Here is a 19717-nt window from a genome sequence, read left to right on the forward strand (position 1 = left end):
CTTCTAGCAAAAGTGCAGAATTTAATTAGGCCAAAAGTCAGGAAGTTTTAGTGACTTACCCCAAGTTAAATCATGTTGCTTCTCTATATAACAATCTCAAACAGGTTGGGAGGCACCATTGATTGAGTGGCTCTTGGAAAACATAACTCCTTATAGAATCATAAAATGGTTTGGGTTGGAAGGGCCTTTTGAGATCATCCACTCCAATACCCCTGCTCTGGGCAGGGATACCTTCCACTAGACCAGCTGGGTTCCATTCTGTCTTACATTTTTGACAGGAATCTTCTGAAAGATTCCTGGCTGAGCAGAACAAGTTTAAGTTTATACTTGGGGAGCAACTAGTCTGTATGTTTACTTAAAGATTGCAACTTGCACACCTCCTGAAAATTACAATCAGACATCTTCTAAAAAGCACTAAAAAGAAATGAGTCTTGTCAAATATTTACCAGACTCTCACAGCTTTAGAGCTCTTTAGCACAAAGGAAAGTTTATAAAGCTGTAAGAAGTAGTCTATGCTCTATGGCTGGAGTATAATATATCAAGATTTAAAAAATAATAAGACTAGAAAGCCACTGACTAAAGGCACTAAAAGCTTCCTGACTTCCTTTGGTAGATTTATGTGTTCTAGTTCCCCGAGTGGGTTATTCTGAGCTACCATGACAGAAGGCAATATTGTAACAAGCAGGAAAGTAAATAAAAGGATTTTTTTCTATTTTGGAGGTCACTGTCAAGATAATCACTCTGGAAATAAAACCCAACCATAGTTAGTAATAGCGATGAAGTTTTTGAATGTGCCAGTGTTGCTCTCCTTAAAAGCCAGCAATGCTGTCCAGCATAATAGTATAATGCTGGAATTGCCTTTCAAGGTCTACCTGGGACCAAAATGTCAAAGCTTTTTCCTTCTGTTTTCTGTAAACCAGATGATGATTCTAATCCCTGTGTTAATTAGGCATAAAGGTATTGGATTTAAGACTTTCTGACTTGTCTTTTTGGTACTCTATCACTTGCAAGCATCTATAACCTTTCTAATTTTTTTAGCAGGGCAAATGCTTCAGTATTCTTAAACAGATAGTACCATCCCCTCAGGAGCTGAATTTGTGGTAGAAAACAATGAGTGGAATGTACTCCTTGCAGGAACTTAAACTCCAGTATCAGTGTTCATGACTGAAGTCATAAAGCATTCAGACAATGGGCTACCTTTACAGCTTTGACAGAGTGTCACACTGTTTTCCTGTGCAGTGTAGAGTTCACAAGTTTTAGAAAATATTTTTCTTTCAAATTTAAATGTGTCAGTTACAAAAAGCAAGAACAGTAAGTATTTAATAATAATAAATTAATTTATTCATGTTAACACTTGCACTTACTTGTAGTTTTTAGCTATGTTGTTGCAAGTCACCGTTCTGTGGTTCTATAGACATAATTAATGCTTCTTAATTATTTGAATATTCAGCCTCATAGCGTGTTGGCTGCCTCTAATGTTTGTCAGTCACTATAATGATACCACACGCCTACTTTTCTGCATGTATATAATTTTCTAGCTCCTCTAGATATTGCTGTCTGGTTCCATGCCAACTTGTAAGGTGACAGTAGGCCTCTCAAAGTGGGGCTCATTTTTCTCAATTTCTAAAATTCTGCAGGGTAGATGTACACTCGAGAAAGATTCTTACTGATTTTTGTAGAATGACATAGGGAATTGGCTTTGTCTTATAAGCTGTCATTCCTTGTGAAAAAAATAAGAGGATCTAGGTGATAAGAACAAAGATCAAGGGATTCTGCATGGGAATTCCTTTGAGATCAGTAAAAACTTCTGATAAAAGGAAATATGTATATAAATAAGGCTATCTTCCCTTCCCCCACAACCAGATTCAGGAAGAGACCAAATAAAAATATTAGAGATGCATTCTAAAGACGGCAAGAATTCTGGACAGCAGCAGGAAAGGGAGATGAGGTATTCCTCTAGCATACATAAATCCTTGTAGAAATTGCAGTGAAGGTTTGAGAGGGCTCTGAGAAAGCTGGGAAGATGTAACTGGATGAGGCACATAACAGGTAGAAAAAGATGGAATAGAAATGTGTTAGTTAATGCTCTTGCCTTCTTGACCTGTCAAACAACGCTTCTCTTTTTAAAACAGTCGTAGTAGGATGTTAGTGGTGGTGAGGTGATAAAGGATCTACCATTTTCTTAATGGTAATTCAAAAGAAGTTAACATCTGCGATCCAGGCAGATCCTAAACAGAATGATTGTCTGCCCTAGTGTATATATTTGAGTATAACAATAACAGTCCTCAGTTTTTTTCTAAACAGCTGAGAATAGCTCAATTTTCTTTATTCTTTTCCAATTAATGTTATCTGGGAAAGAAGAATATGATAGGGCTGTAAAAGTGAAGATACAAAAATTGTTGGTTCAAAATACTTTATGAACTTGGATGCTTTTTTTTTTTATTTTATTGTATTTCCAGGCTGCCAAGATGTTTGATGAAGAAGGCAGGAAGAAGTTTTTCACACAAGACATGAATAATATTCTTCTGGAGTAAGTGCTTATCTGTAGAACCTTCCCTTTTTGGAAAGGGGGTGAAAGGAAAAGTACAGAAGAGGAAGTATTATTGAGGTTGTTCCAACAAAGCCCTTAAAAGTCAATGAAGGTAGATCAGTCTAAGCTAGTTATTAGCTAAAGAGATTTATTTATGCATACAATTCCTGTCATTCCTGTCTGTCTTTATCCAGTGTAAAATGTTTTGTAGTGCCCTGGTCCTTGACTTCATGTGTAAAATTCAACAAAATTGCTGTTATTTGCTCCTGTCTCCCACTTTTGTAACTCAAAACACCTTCAGTTTTCATTAGGGCAAATGCCAGACTATTTTTTCTGTAATCTTCAATTAAGGGTTTAATATGTGTTCATATGCTAAGAAACAAACGTAATCTCTAGAAAACTATAATAGTCAAATCATATTACTTTTGATTTGCAGTGATATGTGTAAACTAAATTTGAATGAGTGTTCAACATTGCTGGACAAGTGCATACATGAATGGTTTCTTGCCATTGATTAGGACTTCTTCGTTTTATAAAAAAGCTTATCTGAAAAAGTCCCAAGCAACTGTTTTTAGTCTGCCTAGCTAGAATGTGCTATGCTTCCAAAGTTTCCTTAGGTTTTTGTTCAGATGTCATCTTTACCTTGGAGTGTGTCTCTGACTGAGCATCTCCTGTTTGTTTGTCAGCATTGAGCTACAGTTACAGGAGGTGAATCCTGCCATCCGCAATGGAGTGTACTCACACCTGGAGGCTTTCGTGCCGTGCAATAAGGACACGCTGATAAAGCGCCTGAAGAAGTTACACCTCAATGTCCAGGTAATCAATGAATGGGGGAGAGCAGCTCCAGCAAGAGTCAATTATGTGACAGCAAGGAGGACTGAATGCAGCAGAGCAGAGCAGTAGCCATACAGCCTCAAATCAAGCAAAATATTTTGTGTCAGTTGCTAGATAAGTTTAAAAGGTTCTTTGCATGTGCCTGACATTGTAACTGCGTTAGGAACAAATCCTTTAAGTATTTCAGAGTCTTTATTCAAGAGTAAAGTGCGTTCATCTTGAAAGCTGGATACAGGCTATGAAGGAGTGTTTCTGCTGAATACTGAATATTACTATAGTCAGAGGGTAGCTATCAAAGCAGCAGAGTTAGAAATAATGGTTATGATAGGCTAAAAAAACATACATTTGTATTCACTTTTGTGTCAAGAAAAAAGGAAAGCTAGATGGATAATAGATGACCCAGCCTGTATTATTTGTTCAAAATTTCCTTTTGTTACTAGGTCTTACAAAATTATTTGTATGTCATTTTCAGTTACTTTTCTTTTAAAGATTCTTTTTATCTGTTGAATAGAAAAGTTATCTGTGATCTGAAGTACCAAATTCTTTAGATGAAATCCAGGACTAAATCTTAGAGAGGATCTGAAGATGAGTGCAGAGATCTTGGTACTTGATAATAAGGCAAACAGATTTAAATTATATTTCTAAGCAGATAAGCATAAAATATGCTAGTTCTTTTCAATAAGCAATTAAAACTAATAATGTAAAGTCAGAAAATGTAGAAAGTGAATTTAAAACATGTAGTGAAGTGTATGGTATATTACCTTAATATTTGAAGTTCTTAGTATTTGGAGACAATTCTAAATACATAGTCCTTACCCTTCAGGTACATAAACTGCATTTAATAACAATTTAATATTTTGATAATATAATACATATTCATATTTTGTTCATTACCTGGGATGTTTTTAGGGTTTTTGGAGATGTGATTAATAGGATACTTATTTGCAAATGTTGAGATATCGATTGGTCAATTTATCTCACTTTTTCCCCCTTAAGTTTTTTCCCCTTCCCTATTTTAGTTTAAAAACTTTATTTAAAGAGATCATGCTGTAATGTTCTGGGATATTCATGACACATTTATTTGTGACTATCTTTTGTTGTTTCTAGTCTCAAGACTTAGGTGAGACATACGTGCATTTATATAATGGTGTTGCACCTAACGGGATTCAAGTGCCATGTGGAATATATCTCTTTCAGTCCATAAATAGTATTGGGAATGTTACCTTGGGAGTGATCCAGAAATGTTCATGAAACTATCTGAAAAGATCTTTACTTTCCATCTAATAGGCTTATTTTGGTGCTCCTCTTTTCACAGGACGACCGCTTGAGAGAACCATTGCAGAAGCTGAAACTGGCTGTCAGTAACGTCATGCCTGAACAGTTATGCAAGTATCAAGAGGACTGTCAGGCCCGCAATCAAGCCAAGAATGCCAAGTAGGTTATTCTGGAGACTGTGCATGCCTATTTAGAACCCAGCTGGAAGTTTGTATCCATGTTGTTTACTTCCTTAGCTCAGAAGATTGCTCTGCTCCAGTTTAAGGGTGTCTTTTTTGAATTGTACAAAATACTTTATTTTGTGTGTTATTGTCTGACACCAGAGAGAAATCATTATCTGAGATAGGTTTTGAAAAAACAAAAAAAAACATCTGAAGGATTACTGGTTGATTCCTAGAATGAGGAATTAGTGGAGGAGGATGGTATGTTGAGGTTATTTATATATTTTGTCCTTGTTCATTGTAATTGTTTCAATCGTAGTTAACTAATTTTAGACTTCTAAGGGTATTAATAGCTCGTTAAGTATCCTGCCACTTCCCATTAGAGGCACTGCTTGAAGTTCATAGGGGCCTCAGTGAAAGCATCTGTACAGTGTGTCATTTTCACTTGTCTGAGAACCACATAATAGTGGGGAGAGGGAGATTAAACTGTTTATCCTGTAAGGAAGTATAGCAAAAATCTGAAAACAGGTCTTCTGTGGTTTATTTTTCCCCCTAACACCTAGAATGACACTCCTTTTTCAATGAAATATTTTGTCTGTGTAGTATAGCTCTAAAGAAAATAATTGTTCCAACTGTAGGTTGCAAGCGGAAGATGAACGAGAGAAAAATGGATCAGAGGAAGATGATGATGAGAAACCGGGAAAGAGGGTTGTTGGACCCAGAAAGAAGTTTCACTGGGATGACACAGTGAGGTAAGACAAAGCTACCTTTTCCATGAAGAATTTTGACTGAAGTTATAAAGGGATCTCCAAGAGAATGTTATTACATGATACTATTGAATAAATAATTTTGCCCAGAATTACACCTTGGAGAAGTTTTGAAGAGTGTTGGTGTTGAATAGGCAAACTGGAATTCTGTAATGGTGAAACACCTTATTTAACTTGAAAGGAAAATCCCGTGTCCAATCCTTTCAAGTTTCACTGCTTGTTTTTCTGATTTATCCAAATACACAAGTATTTTCTGACTCCAGGACTTTGAGCTTCTTTAGGCAAAGAACAGGTGTGTAAGCAGTATTAGAACTGCTTCCCACCTTTCTAGGAATATGTTACAAAAACCAATGGGCACTAGAGATTTCTGCCACAGGAGGACAGGCCATCAGGATTGGTGGTATTGATTTGGCAAGCCTCCCAGTCCAGCAGCTAGAAAAATGCAATAATTTTAACCCCTTCTCTTCCCTCTGAACACAAATTCTTTGATGTCTCTCAAGAGCAGCACAGATTCTTACCTGAAACTAGAGTTTGGTTTCCTAGAACAGATTTTTCTGAAAACTGAGATGACTACTATTTTTATCTATCTAATCTATCTAATCTATATCTTTTAAAGGGGCTGGTGGACTTCTCTCAGTGAGTCTATTTAGTATGTGAAGACAACAGGGAAGAAAACTTCATGAAATATGTACAAGCAATATAGCTTGGACTGACCTGGAGGGGAGAGATATTTAAATCTGTTGCTTTTTTCATTGAAGAGGCTCTGGAAGGCTGATGTTACTTTACTATGTGCACTTTTATATTTTTAAGAACAAAAGATAAAATCCGTGTAAGAAAGAACCCTCTGTTGAAGTACTCAGTGTAGAACGAATTTCACTTCCTTTCAGACAAATGAGAGGTCACTGTGAGCAGTGAGAGGAAATGTTCCAACTATGAGAAAAACACAAAGAAAATGTAAAAAAAAAATTGCAAAATGATGGTAGGATGAAAACAAGAGCCAATAGAGTGTTTTGGAAACGGAGAAGTGACAATGGTAGACCAGACCAGTTTGTAGTAGCAATACTTTGAGCAGTACTAACTTCCAAAAAACACAGTTGGAACCGAGAACTTCTTCCAGCTATAAGTAGACAGCACCTTCAATTTCTTATCTTTTTTATATTGAGCTTTTGAAAGGATTGTGTCTTTCAATATATTTGTTTCTTTTTGCAGGTCTCTGTTATGTAATCTTGTTAAGATCAAGCTGGGATGTTACGAGCTAGAGCCAAATAGAAGTCAGTCTGCTGAAGATTACCTCAAAACCTTCATGGAAACAGAAGTGAAACCACTTTGGCCTAAAGGCTGGATGCAGGCAAGGTAAGATACCTGCTTTATGTATTATTCACTTTGGTGTTATTTGGTTCATATTTATTGTCTTACATTTGACTCAACCATGTACTGTTGATATTGGCTGGAAATTAGGAGTATGCTTGTGAAGCTGGAATATTTTGGAAGAACAAATGTTTCTCTAAAATTAATTTTCTGTCTTGTTTGTAAGCCTGAGTGTGTGAAACCCTACTGTTTTCCTTGGAGAGTTGCTTGCTTTTATCATCTCCTAGAGGCTGAATGTTTCACTTGAGAAGTACAAGGTGGGAGGGTAACAGCTTGGAAAGTTTTGTATGGAAAAGTTCCTTTTATAGGAAGTGATACTGATCTAGAAATCAGTTTTGCCTGTATGTTGGAACATTGCTTTATCAGACTGCTCACACAGAATTTTGATGGCAGTGTTGACAACAGAGTTAAGGATTCTGCTCTCTGTTTCTTGTTTGCAGTTGGGATCCTCTGTTTTACAGCATTTAAAAATGTACCAGTTTCTATACTTGCTTGTTATGGACATAGGAAGAAACAACCAGACAAAAAAAGAGGGAGAAATACAATGGGAGCAGTAGTAAACCATTGTGAAATACAGGTTTGGCAGAGATTTCTAAGGGTTTGGAGTGAAAGAGAAGCGAGTATGGTTTGGCCTGAGTTCTTTCTTTCTGTAGTACTCAGTGCAAAAGATAATTTAATCAAACCTCAACCTGATTGTAAAAGCTAAATGATACAACTAATCAACTTGTTCAAGAATACCTTGAGTTTAGTTTAGTCAAATCTGTATCAAGCTGTAAAAATAACTTTACTGAGATATTTCTTAGAACTGTCAGTGTAGAAATAGCTGGTTAAATAGTAACATAAGGAATGAATGAAGCTTCAGACTTCCTGGCATACAGCTGACTTATTTTTGTTCAGTGATTTAGTTTTTTGTGGAAGTACACTAATGAGTGAGATTAATGACTGAATTGTCTGTTACGAAGATTTTATTGAATTAGATGAGACAGAGTTTCGCAGTTTGGTTTAAGAATGGAAGATAGGAAGATCACTGATGATAGTGGAGAAACAGTCAAGAGATTGTGAGGGGAGTCAAGATTACATAGAAGTGAAGCATATTAAAACTTTGTATTGAGAAGCCATTAAACATATGGTTCTCTCCTTTCCATTTAAGTCTGCTGGACATTTCTATGAGCTTTTAAACTATCCATACAATTGGCTTCAACGACAAAAGATGAAAACTAAACAATAAACCAAAATGCCCCCCAAAACAAATGAAAACGACCAACAGACCAAACAAACCCGAACAGGTAACAGATAATAGCTTCCTGTTGAACAGCAAGACTTCATTTACGAACTGGATGGTTTTAGTATCATGATAATTTACAAATTGTCCTGTATCTACTGGTGGGCACTTTCCTGCTTTCTGTTTAGGAAGTGATGTATTGTAATTTGTAGGCAAACAGTTATGCATGGAAAGAGGAAAAGAAAGTGTTTTTCTTTTTTTTTTTTTTTTCTTTTTATTTCCTGGAGTCTGGCAGTGGTAATTCCTAATACAGCACATAATTCTTATTCTGAATGCTCATTTTGTTGGATGCTGGGTTAGGGATTATGCTGAAGGCTTATAATTTTTCATTTTTATATGTGGCCTCAAGTGAAAAGGAGCTATATGAACTTGAAAAAAAAAATAAATAGGTATTTAATGCTAAAACTGATCTACTGACCATGTTTTTTTTCAAGGAATTCTTACTAATCAGAATTGGTATACAGTACCAGAACTTTGTGTGTTCATTTTAGAAGGAAAATATCTTGCACTTCCAAAGTTAACTGTATTTAATGTTTCTCATAGCTCCATAAGGAAGCAAGAGGTGTAAGGTATTGATCATAACTGGAAATTACAGAATCAGATGATTGTTAAGGTTGGAAGTGACTTCATATACTGCTCTGTCCTTTCTTTGTACCATGTCTATGACTTCTGTCCTTTGATAGCCTTAAAATTTTGTCTTCAGCCTTGAAGGATGATGCTACAAACTACTTGGGCCTGTGATTAATTTTGAATTTTCATTTCCAAATTGAAAAGATTAAGGAGTGGATAAAGCACCAAGAAGGAGTTGAAGAGGGAAATATTCTGGAGAAGCTGAATAGGTTGGGTGGTGGCCCATTAAACATGTAATGAGGAATGCTGGTTTTGCTCCATGATGTTTCTTCATAGGCTTTCAGTAGTCTCTGATGGAACAATGCAATACAGATTTGGAGGTTAGTATGGTGAAGAAAATGTGAGAATGTAGCTGGAAATAGGACCTGAGAAGTAAAGCCCTGAACTGTAATGAGAGGATGTCAGTGTTTTCTTACCAGATGACATGAAATTCTTGGATACTCAATTTTTTGTAATAATTGTAGCTCTGCAGGTTGTATTGTGAGTGGTGAAAAGCTCTTGTTTAGACAGCTGTTCATGATGCGGTCAGTGTCAATGTGATGGCAGTGCTGTAAGAGAATTGTCTGTCCTAGTTTGCCTATCTGGAAACAAGGAAGACCAAATGTCCATTGTCTATTTGTATCTGCATTTGAATAGTAAGCTGTAGGATAGATACAGGTCACCAATCATTTTCACTTTCCTCTTGGCAACTCAGGAGCTGAAAACATTTGAATAAAAGCATGTGAAGTGTTGAGATTTGTCATACTGGCTCTTGCCATTCCTTGGCTCTGTAGTAATATGTGTAAGTCCAGTGTAACGGAAGTCAAAGAAATGATATACAATAGTCTAAAGTTTTTCTTTTCCTAAACTTTCACACTTTTACTTGAGTTTTTTCAGTACTAAAATTACTGAAGAAAACTAGAAACAAGCTTGGCTACTGTGTTCTGACTTCTATCTTCTGTGCTTTAAAAAACCCCACAAGAGATGAATAACCATAAACCCAAGCCTATGATCAGTGTGCTGGATATGTATACACAATAATCTTTTATTTTATATTTGAAATATTTCATTAGTCTTTGAGGACAGAGCATTTAAAGTGTATTTCTTCTGTCCAATTGAAGGAAGTAATATTTTATGTTGATTTTTGCTTGGCTGTTTACTGAGGTATTTTGAGCATAAATGCAGATTATTACATTTTTTTTAGGTTCTTCTATTTATGGATGTCAAGACCTATACCATGACAGCAATACAAAGTAATCATTAGCTCCCTTGGGGACAGATAATCAAAGGCTGTACTAAAAACCAAAGGATATTTGGGTATTTGGCGGTCACATGCTGTTTATCACTGTAGAATCATTTCATGTTTTTCTCTCCACTCTTTTAGGATGCTTTTTAAAGAAAGCCGAAGTGTTCACAATCACCTCACTTCTGCTCCGTGAGTACAATAGTGACAACTAAGATCCTTAGGTTGTGCGTAGCATCTTTTCTCATCTTCCTGCTATCTGTTTTAGACAGAGGGAAGGAAAGGGAGGTACTTTGGAATTTGTATGAAGATACTTAGTGATGTTTATAATCTTTTTTAATGCTTTAGTTTAGGCATATAACTGTAAAGTTCTTGTGGCGTTATATTTTGTGAAGTGGCTAGGTAACTCCAGGGGTTATTAATTCTTGAATTAATACCTTTTACTCAAAGCATTACGCACTGCCTAAGTTGTGACATATTAAACTGAACTCGGACTGCAGTACTTCCTGGTTTTCTTTTCCTCAAAAATGTCTCTAATCCCAGAAGGCTGTGTATCTTAGTGGGATTTTATCTTCTTCATTTTTAGACACTGTGTGCCTCTCAGGAGCTGTCCACATTCAGTCAGAATTCAAATTGTTATGACTTTAACATAAATTCCAACTTTTGTGATAAATATGATTAACATAGGATATTTTTCTGCATCACATCAAAACTGAGTCATGGTCCACCTACAGTAAAGTCTTTTTTTAACCAGGTGCATTTCTAGTTGCTTAGGAGAGCATCAAAAATTGCCTATATGATGTAAATCTATTGATTGCTCTTGAAGAAATAAAGTGTGAAATGCTGAACCTCTTAAGTTGAAGCCAATAACTAATAATCCTTAATGCTGTCCTTACTTGCATAACTGCAGTTTGTGTACATTGCAGAAGAAAATCTGTCAGTTTCCTAAATTACTTCTTGCAACAAACAAATTAGAACAAACTGTTCTAACAGTTGATGAGCAACAAACCACTTTTATGGGGGGAACAAACAACTGTTTTCATCTGGCTTGAAATAAATGAGAATAGGAAGCATCCTCCTCAGGGACAAAAATGCCTATGTAAAAAGTGAAATTATATTACTATTCTAGAAGACTTCAGTGTAGACAAAGCTTTGCTAAGTAGACAAACTCGTAATATTAAGAGGTTGAAATTAATTGATATTTTGAAGTTCCTCTAAATCAGAAAAATAAAACCAGATCTCTAGATATATTCTGATCTATGTGTCAGGTTATATCATAAATTGAGTTGATTTTGAAATTAATTTGCATAGAGATAGATGGCCAGAAAATTAATTGATAGTGTGCTATTTTTCTTTCCCTCTGTATTTCAAACAACTTTTCATTTCAAGGATGTTTTATTATTAAAGTTGGACCCCTGTAGTCATCATTCTAATTTATTGGAATATAATTAGGGTAACACTTAAAATGAAAATTCCTTGTGGTTTTTTTGGTCTTCTGATTCACATTTATCCCTTCTGTTTTAGGGCAAAGAAGAAGGTGATTCTGGCCCCTAAACCCAAAGTGAAGGTAAAAGCCTATTAAGATATCTGAATACATACTTAATGGTCCAATGTGACCATTTGGTACAACCTGGTTCTGCCTCTGATCCTGAAAAATTCTTGCAGAAGGGTTCTGTCCGGCAATGCTTACTGACTTGGTGGTGCATTATTTCAAAGAATGTAGTACAAAATACTGCTGTATTAGTCTATTGAAAATTGACTATGAAGAGGTACTAGTTCCAGTCATGTTTCACATTTCTAAATGTGTGCTTTGTGTGTTTCCAGTTTGTGTTAAATTTGGCAACACCGGAAAACAGTGTGGTTGGAAGGACACCATAGTATAGAGGTCCTCATTTGATGTGATCAGGTGTTGTCTTAATTTAGTGGCAGTTTTACTAAGTGATCAGATTAGCTACCCTATTCTGCTCAGTATTGATTGTTCTTCACCATATGGTTAAGTTAACCACTTCTGGTTAAGTGGAGCAACAGTGCTAGATTTTTAAATCCAAATACTGAATTAGCACATAGGGCTCCAGCACCTAGATATCACAAATATCTTAATATGAGAATTTCAACAGTAGATCTTTGGCTTGTCTGAATTTACTGAATAAAAGTATTACGCTAACATGACCTTAAGTCAATTTCAGAAAGACTGCCAAACCTGATGTTTCCTATCCCTTCATTTTCAGGACTCCAGTCCAAAAAAAGAACAGAAAACTTGTATGTCTTCAGTCAATTCAAGTTGTGCTGCTGTACTGAGTTCCAGTGCAGCTGTGTGCACCCCAGCCAGCTCTAGTTGCACAGCAGCTCCAGAGACGATCTGCTTGGATGACTCACTGGATGAGGACCTCTCTTTCCACCCACCCTCACTGGATTCTGTTTCTGATGCTCTGGCAGTTATCAATAATGGTGCCAAGGGATCACCTCTTGGGTCCACCATAGACACACCAACATCCAGACCTCGCCCTGGGCTGAGGGAAGAGAAACTAGCAAGCATTATGAGTAAGTTGCCTCTGGCAACTTCCAAGAAAGTAGAGCCCACTCAAACATCCCATTCATCAAGTCTTATTGCTGGTCACACAGGGCCAGTACCAAAGAAACCCCAGGACTTAGTTCACACTGGTATCTCTTCAGGCCTTATTGCTGGATCTTCAATTCAAAATCCCAAGGTTTCCTTAGAGCCTTTGCCAGCCAAACTACTTCAACAAGGACTACAGAGGTCAAGTCAGATCCAAGCTGCTTCCTCCTCTTCTCAGACTCATGTTTCTTCCTCTAAGACTCAAGCAGCTATTTCCACCTCCTCTCAAAGAACCAAGGATGCTAATATCTTGGTATCGTCTGCTGAGGCTCAAGGTGGTACTTCCTCAACATCACAAGTGACAAAGGTGCACCAGCATTCAGCTGTACAACAGAAATATGTATCTCCCTTACAAGCAACTATTAGTAAATCACAGACCAATCCTGTGGTGAAATTGAGTAGTAATCCTAAACTCTCTTGCTCGTCACCAGTCATCAAGGCTCAAGATAAGTCTGTAGTGTATCGCCTGCCTTTGTCTAATCCCTCATCCGGAAGTGGCTCTCAAGTGTCTCACCCACTGGTTTCTCGGACAACATCCAGCACCTCTACCTCTAGTAACTATTTAGCCAAGGCTATGGTGTCACAAGTTTCTTCCCAGGGTTTCAAGCCTCCCTTCTCCATGGCTGCCTCTCCCAAACCTGCTGCTTCTCCCAAGCCCACTTCATCTAAGCCCTCTGTGACACCCAAGCCAAATGCATCACCTAAATTTTCATCTAAGTCCACCTCATCCCCCAGGCCTGCAACAACACCCAGTTCTTCCAGTTCAAGTGCACTAGTTTCCCAGAGTAGTCACTCCAGCAACAACCCCCTTCATAAACAGACCAGTGGTGTAAATATCAGCAGGCAGTCTCCCACAGTGAATTTGCTGTCTTCTAATCGCACCTCAGGCCTTCAGCCTGCAAAAAACCCTCAGGCTTCTTCAAAATTGCCCAACTCTTCTCCTTCTGGAACTGTTGGTAAAAATAATCTGGGTGGAGTTGGAATGAATGTACCTGCCAGCAGAGGCAGTAACCTTAACTCAAGTGGAGCTAGTAGGACTAGTCTGTCTGGGGGAGCAGGAAGTGGAACACAGGGTGCTACTAAACAGTTGTCAACTCCACACAGACCATCTTCTGCCTCAGGGTCTCCAGTTGTAGCAGCCAGCGTGCAGGTACGCATCTAACGAGTTTACATTTGAGCCTTACGTAAATGTTTATCACACTTATTTTGTAAACATTCTTACTATATTTTATCTTGATTTGTAAATGTCATAAATTTAATTTTTTACCATTTTAAGCATAATGCTGATACTGATGAAACTATTTCACACTAAAGAATGTGTATTTCCAGCTGATGTGGAATGCCAGGATCAGTGTGGAGCAAATCCTCACTGTAAACTGTTTGTTGGTCTATACTGTGGAACAGAATTCACTTTTTTTCTTTTAACAGCACTAGAAAAGGTAAGCTTTGTGTGACCATATTCTCAGTGGATGTAGTATTTACTTGCATTATTTGATTTGTGAATTCTCTCATATTGACATATTTGTAATGATGGTGGTCATGTAAAAGGTGTCTTCGTATGTTTGTTGTCAGGCTTCATGATTAACTGCAAAACTAGAGTTCAGTTGCATGTGGTTGACTGTAATTCAAGACCTGTAATTGTAATTAGCACTTGCAAGGGCTTTGCTTTTGTATTTGTGACTATGTATTTTGTTCTGTAGGATCTAGTCAAACTGAATGAGACACCCCATTAATATATAAATACCCTAGAAAATAAAAGCTTATACTAACACTAGAGATAAGACAAATCAAACAAGACAAATAATTTGAAAATACTGTTGTTCTAAAACATATAAACCTATTATTTACCCAGAAGACAACTTGCTTTCCCAGCTTGTGTTCTTCTTACTGGGAATGCTTAATTACTGAGATGATTTGGTGCTTTCCTATCTCTAGTGTTCTCTATGCTGAAGTCATTAATACTTAAGAAAAGCAGTATTGCTGTAAATTACATTTGGTATACAGCAAATGAAAAACTTTGTATTATTCTGAACAGTGTACATTGCTGTTGCATGGGAGTGATGTATACTCAAATTCTGGCAATATTTTATAATCTTTTAGTTTGCCATCAAATTCTTCCTAATGCAGCTGAATAACAGGAGGAAGATGATTTTTACAAAACACTTCTATGGTCTTTCATCCTACTGTACTAAAACAGTCAGTAATAAAAGTCTGGCAGGCTCTGACACAGCATTCACTTATTCTGGGTGCTTTGAATGGAGAAAAAATCCACAACCTGTATGCTGTGTACAGGCCACTGAGGTACCACATTATATCACATAACATCTGGAGAAGAGCTGAACCAAGTACAGTGCAGTTTGAGTACTCTGGAAGGTGCCTGGAGGAGACAAAAGGGGCTACAATGAATGGACTGGGAAGAGAGTTGTTTCTTCCTGGTGCAGTCAGCAGAATCCAGTGGATGCAATCGCTATGATGTAGAACAAAATGTGAAATGGGTGTGGTAGTGCTTAAAGATGATGGAGAAGGGAAATAAGTAGTGTTGTGTTGGATGATGAGATGAATTTTGTACCTGTAGTTGAAGGCATGTAATTTTTTTGTTAGAAACACTGATCACCTGAGTAATGAAATATATTTTGGCCACAGTACTACTGAAGAGCACTCAAGTGTGGGGTGTGTGGTGAATAATCAAGCAACATGAGTCCATACTATAATACAGCAAAATAAGGTGTGTTGATATATAGAAAGGGGCAAATCAGCTAGAAGTACTGAGTGGCATATGATGTCACTAAAATAATTATTGAGACCTTCCATATGGGTTTTTTTGACACTTCAGAAATTACTTTGATAACCTAAAAATGGTTCAGAAGAACACTATGAAAGAAATCAAAGAAGATAAACCATGGAATAAGGCTGTTGCTGCTGTGCACTGTGAAGCTTGGTCAGTGGAGTACATTCAGAGAAAGATTAGAATTTAATTACCTCCCAGTTCAAGTACACTAAAGGGGAACAGATTTGTGATCACAGAGGTTTTTATTTAGCTATAAAGGTCTAAAGGCTGCTGAACCAACATCAGTTCTAGACTAGTTGTTAGGTACAATGTACTAAGAACTTAAGTTATTCCTCTTAAAACTTCACATAAGACTGAATCTCATTTCCTTTAAAGCCTTAGGGATTTAATTCCTATTTGAGATGTTATTAGAAGATGAGAATGGTACCTGCATTGCTCATTTTAATATTCTGGTCTACTTACATTAAAGATACAAGATGATTTAATGTGATAATAAAGGTGTTCTTAACTAGGAAGCTTCCAAGAATTGTTTCCCTCCTTTCCACTTCTGATTGACACAATTATTTACCAGAATACAAGTTTATACCTGCTGAAGCCTCACAGAAAGTTACATCTTAAGGACACAAAGCCAAAGAGTACATGTGTAATTCCCTTAAAAAGATCTACCTACCCTTAGTACTTGAGCAGAATCTGGCTTAGACTTCTAAAGATCTGAATGACTCAGATCTACATGACCAGTTCTTTTAAGAACTCATGTACAAGAGTGAAATAGAAACATCTGTACTGCAGTTCCTTTAGGGCATGCTCTGTAGCTCTTTTCTTCACAGTACTCTCTCCTCCTTTTTGAGTAAGCAAGCAAGATCTTGGCAGAGTACTTTACAAAGTTTCTGTTTTCAGGCATTTTACAAATTCACAGTTGTAAAACATTACTGTATGGCTTTTATTTTTTTGCCCTTTACTAGATTACATAAGTAATGAACAGTTGTCATTTTTTTGTACATAAGCTTTTTATGAAATTAGTACTTTTAAAGGCAAAAGAGAATAATACTATGCTGATACTTTTCATTATTTTTTTATTTTTTTTACTTGTGGGGGAGAGTATGTTGTAGAAGTTGGTACCTTTAAGATGACATTAAGATAATGTTTATATTAAGTGTTTATAATATAAACACTTACTAGGAACATCATGTGTAGGTAAATACCCTTTACAGGGCCACTGTTTTAAAATACTGTGTTTTCTCATAAGCAACTGTCCTTTCTTTAGCTGCTTTCATCGGAACATCTTAAGACCAAAACTGGTAATAAAAACTTTATCCATGCTAGGAGATTTCATCACTTTGCTTTTCCTGTAAGTTGTTACTACAGAATTCAGTGAAATGTCGTTTTCATTTTAAGCTCATGTGTTTATTAAAATAAATTTAAGGTTTGGGTTTAGTTGAGGCTTGTAAAAATGCACAGATTTGAAATCCTATTCTGTCTGAGTCTTTTTAATTCAAATAACTGCAATATCTGAGTTGAGTCTGGTTCAAAGTGCTTTCTATACTAACTGTTTTGTAGTAGATAATTAGAGAATTTAACATTAGCATATAAAATTACTGTATATGTAGTGAAAGAAAGTGTTAATAATGAGCTGATATAATGTTAGAGGAGTTAATGCGATTTGGGAGCTGTTGTAGCTAAAATGTTCTGACTAATCTTGCATTTTAATTTTAAAACTGCAGTGAATTTAACTTCATTTTGACATTTAGAGTGAAGAGATTATTTTACTTTGCTTTTTTCCTTTTTCTCTGACATTAACAAGCACACCTCTACATACGTATGTATGTGTGTATGCATGCATTTTGCTAACCTGACTTGTTAAGTTTGGGGATCCTTACATATGAATCTTAATTTTCAGAATTTATTGTTTCTCTGCAACCATTTTAGAAATAATGTTAAGACCCAGATTTGGAAAGGGGGGAGGTGTAATACTGTACTTCTAAAGAACTTCAGCTCTACATTGGATAATTTCATATTATTAATCTAATAGAGGATATTGCATTACATTGTGACTGTAGACCAGTGCATAATTAGAAAGGAGATCAAGGAAATTACCTGTAAGGCTAATGAGAAAAACATGATAGATGAACTGTTATGTCTGAATCTGCAGTATAACTGTGCTTGCTTAGCAAATGAACGCAGGGAAGGCTTCCTAGGTGGATAAGTGGATATTTATTAATAGTTTAATATACTTCTCAACAGAGCAACACTTAACAGGGAATAGTTGATTTTTATACCCGTGAAGAATACAATTAAAATATTTAAAAATCTTGAAGTACTGCTCTTTTTTTTCTTTTTCTTATTGCATAGTCAACAGCAGGAGCATCGTTACTGGCTAACGCCTCACCTCTGACTCTCATGGCATCACCCCTGTCTGTAACCAGTCAGAACGTGACGTCTACACCATTAACTCCTTTTGGGATGCTGGGTGGCCTTGTTCCTGTGACTGTGCCCTTCCAGTTTCCCTTGGAGCTGCTTGGCTTTGGGACGGACACAGCTGGAGCGACAACCACCTCGGGATCTACCTCAGCGGCTTTCCACCACAACCTAACTCAGAGTGAGTGGAATTATGACACTGTGCTATAAGGAAAGATGCCTCCTTAAAATGGAAATTGAGTAGGGAAGCAATAAAGTCCTGAGACACTCAGATTTGGTTCATGAAAATCCCTACAGGACTGTAAATAGCTTTCCTTCACAGATAAAAACTTTCTTTACATAATTACCTAAGTGATATAAATCACCTTTGATAAGCTTAACTTCATTGTTATAGTCACAGTATGTGTTTAGTTTTGAATGTACTTTTTTGGGGTTAACTTCTAATACCTTAGTTTTAGAAAAAAGTTTTCAACTGTCTTAGTTGAAATAAGAGACTTAATATGGTGATTCCTAAAAGTAGCCGTAACTCAATAACTCAATATCTCAATATCTCAGATATCAAACAGCTCTCTTAGGAAGAATTATCAACCAAGATGGCATTTACTTTATATGATTGCTTATAAAGAAGGTATTTATGTTCTTAAGCCATGTAAAATACTGGTTTTTCTTCCAAACAAAATGATATGAAGTGTTGCATCCCAGTAGTAAGGCCATGTTCCTTGCTCTGACTTTTGACTAACTATATTTGAATAAGTTTGTCTCTGTTGACTTATTCCAGCCATCAGAGTGCTATTAGTTATTTATTCTTTATTTTGGAGATAAGCCTGCTACTACAGCTACACTACAAAAACTCATTTCACGGAAACTGCCTTTCTCCTTAAGATTTATTTTTTATCTTTGTTCTCCTTATTTCCCCCCCAGACTTACTGAAGGGTTTACAGCCAGGTGCTCAGCATGCAGCAACGCTGTCTCACTCACCTCTGCCTGCTCACTTGCAGCAAGCTTACACAGGTAGTAAAGATATATTTCTTATTACTTATTTTTAACTTATTTTAACTTAAAAGTCAGATTTCTGCCTTAGACTGAAATATAATGTATAAAACCAGTGTTTAGTTTAGAGAAGATATAACATAGAGACAAACTTTGGGAGCAGCTGGCAGAACTTACACTATTTTAGCAGTATTTTTGGAACCTGAATGATTTTTTTTCCCCCTATTTCTCTTCAAGGTCAGGAACAAAAAAAAATCAAAAATTCCAGTACTTACCTGCAGCAATTCTAGAAACTGAAGTGTACAAATTCAACTGGTGGGGAAAAAAGGAATAGTACTTGCTGGACACTAACACGATTTGTTTACAGGCATATAAAGTTTATCCACTAAAAATTTTCATTTCCTCTCTGAAGGAAGAACTGACCTTCAAGCTAAAAGCTTTTTTCATGTTTCTTAAAAGAGTATATTCACATGTGAATGGTGGGATGGTTTCTTAATGGAATATCTGCTTACCTTGGGAATTCTATGCTTGATAGGGGTTGCATATTTTGATTGAGAAGGGAAACTTGAAGCAGTAGATTTTATTTTTCTATTTGTAAGGCTTAGAGCAGGAAAATTTTCAGAAAGCTTTAGAATACACAGTTTAGAGTGTACACCTTTGTCACTCATAGTGTGCTTTCTGCAGGCCAGGAGAAGGAATGGGAAAGATGGCAGTGGCTTGGAGGGCGTTCTTCGTTTGAGAGTTCTCAGTACCAAAAAAATTGGGCAGTGTTTTGGTATGAAGCTTGATACATCAGATTTCAACAACGCTATTTCTAATAAATGAACTACAGAGAAGA

General features: G+C 36.6%; 1 protein-coding gene across 9 annotated transcripts in view; it reads left to right on the forward strand.

The window, feature by feature from the left end:
* The window catches only part of UBN2 (ubinuclein 2), a 51485-nt gene that overhangs the window by 22359 nt on the left and 9409 nt on the right, over positions 1-19717 (forward strand). For 4 of the 9 annotated variants that reach the window (XM_033514564.1, XM_033514561.1, XM_033514566.1 and 1 more), the window contains 12 exons: positions 2460-2530; positions 3217-3346; positions 4680-4798; positions 5439-5552; positions 6777-6920; positions 10211-10261; positions 11594-11636; positions 12298-13836; positions 16739-16822; positions 17824-18070; positions 18811-18900; positions 19564-19715. In XM_033514564.1, coding sequence (XP_033370455.1) covers positions 2460-2530; positions 3217-3346; positions 4680-4798; positions 5439-5552; positions 6777-6920; positions 10211-10261; positions 11594-11636; positions 12298-13836; positions 16739-16822; positions 17824-18070; positions 18811-18900; positions 19564-19667 — 2736 coding nt within the window. In that variant the 3' untranslated portion in view covers positions 19668-19715. Of the gene's footprint in view, positions 1-2459; positions 2531-3216; positions 3347-4679; positions 4799-5438; positions 5553-6776; positions 6921-10210; positions 10262-11593; positions 11637-12297; positions 13837-14114; positions 15990-16738; positions 16823-17823; positions 18071-18810; positions 18901-19563; positions 19716-19717 lie in introns of those variants that run through there. The other 5 variants (XM_033514562.1, XM_033514563.1, XM_033514568.1 and 2 more) reach the window with 5 other exon arrangements.

This window comes from Parus major, chromosome 1A (assembly GCF_001522545.3).
Source record: "Parus major isolate Abel chromosome 1A, Parus_major1.1, whole genome shotgun sequence".
NCBI lineage: Eukaryota > Metazoa > Chordata > Aves > Passeriformes > Paridae > Parus > Parus major.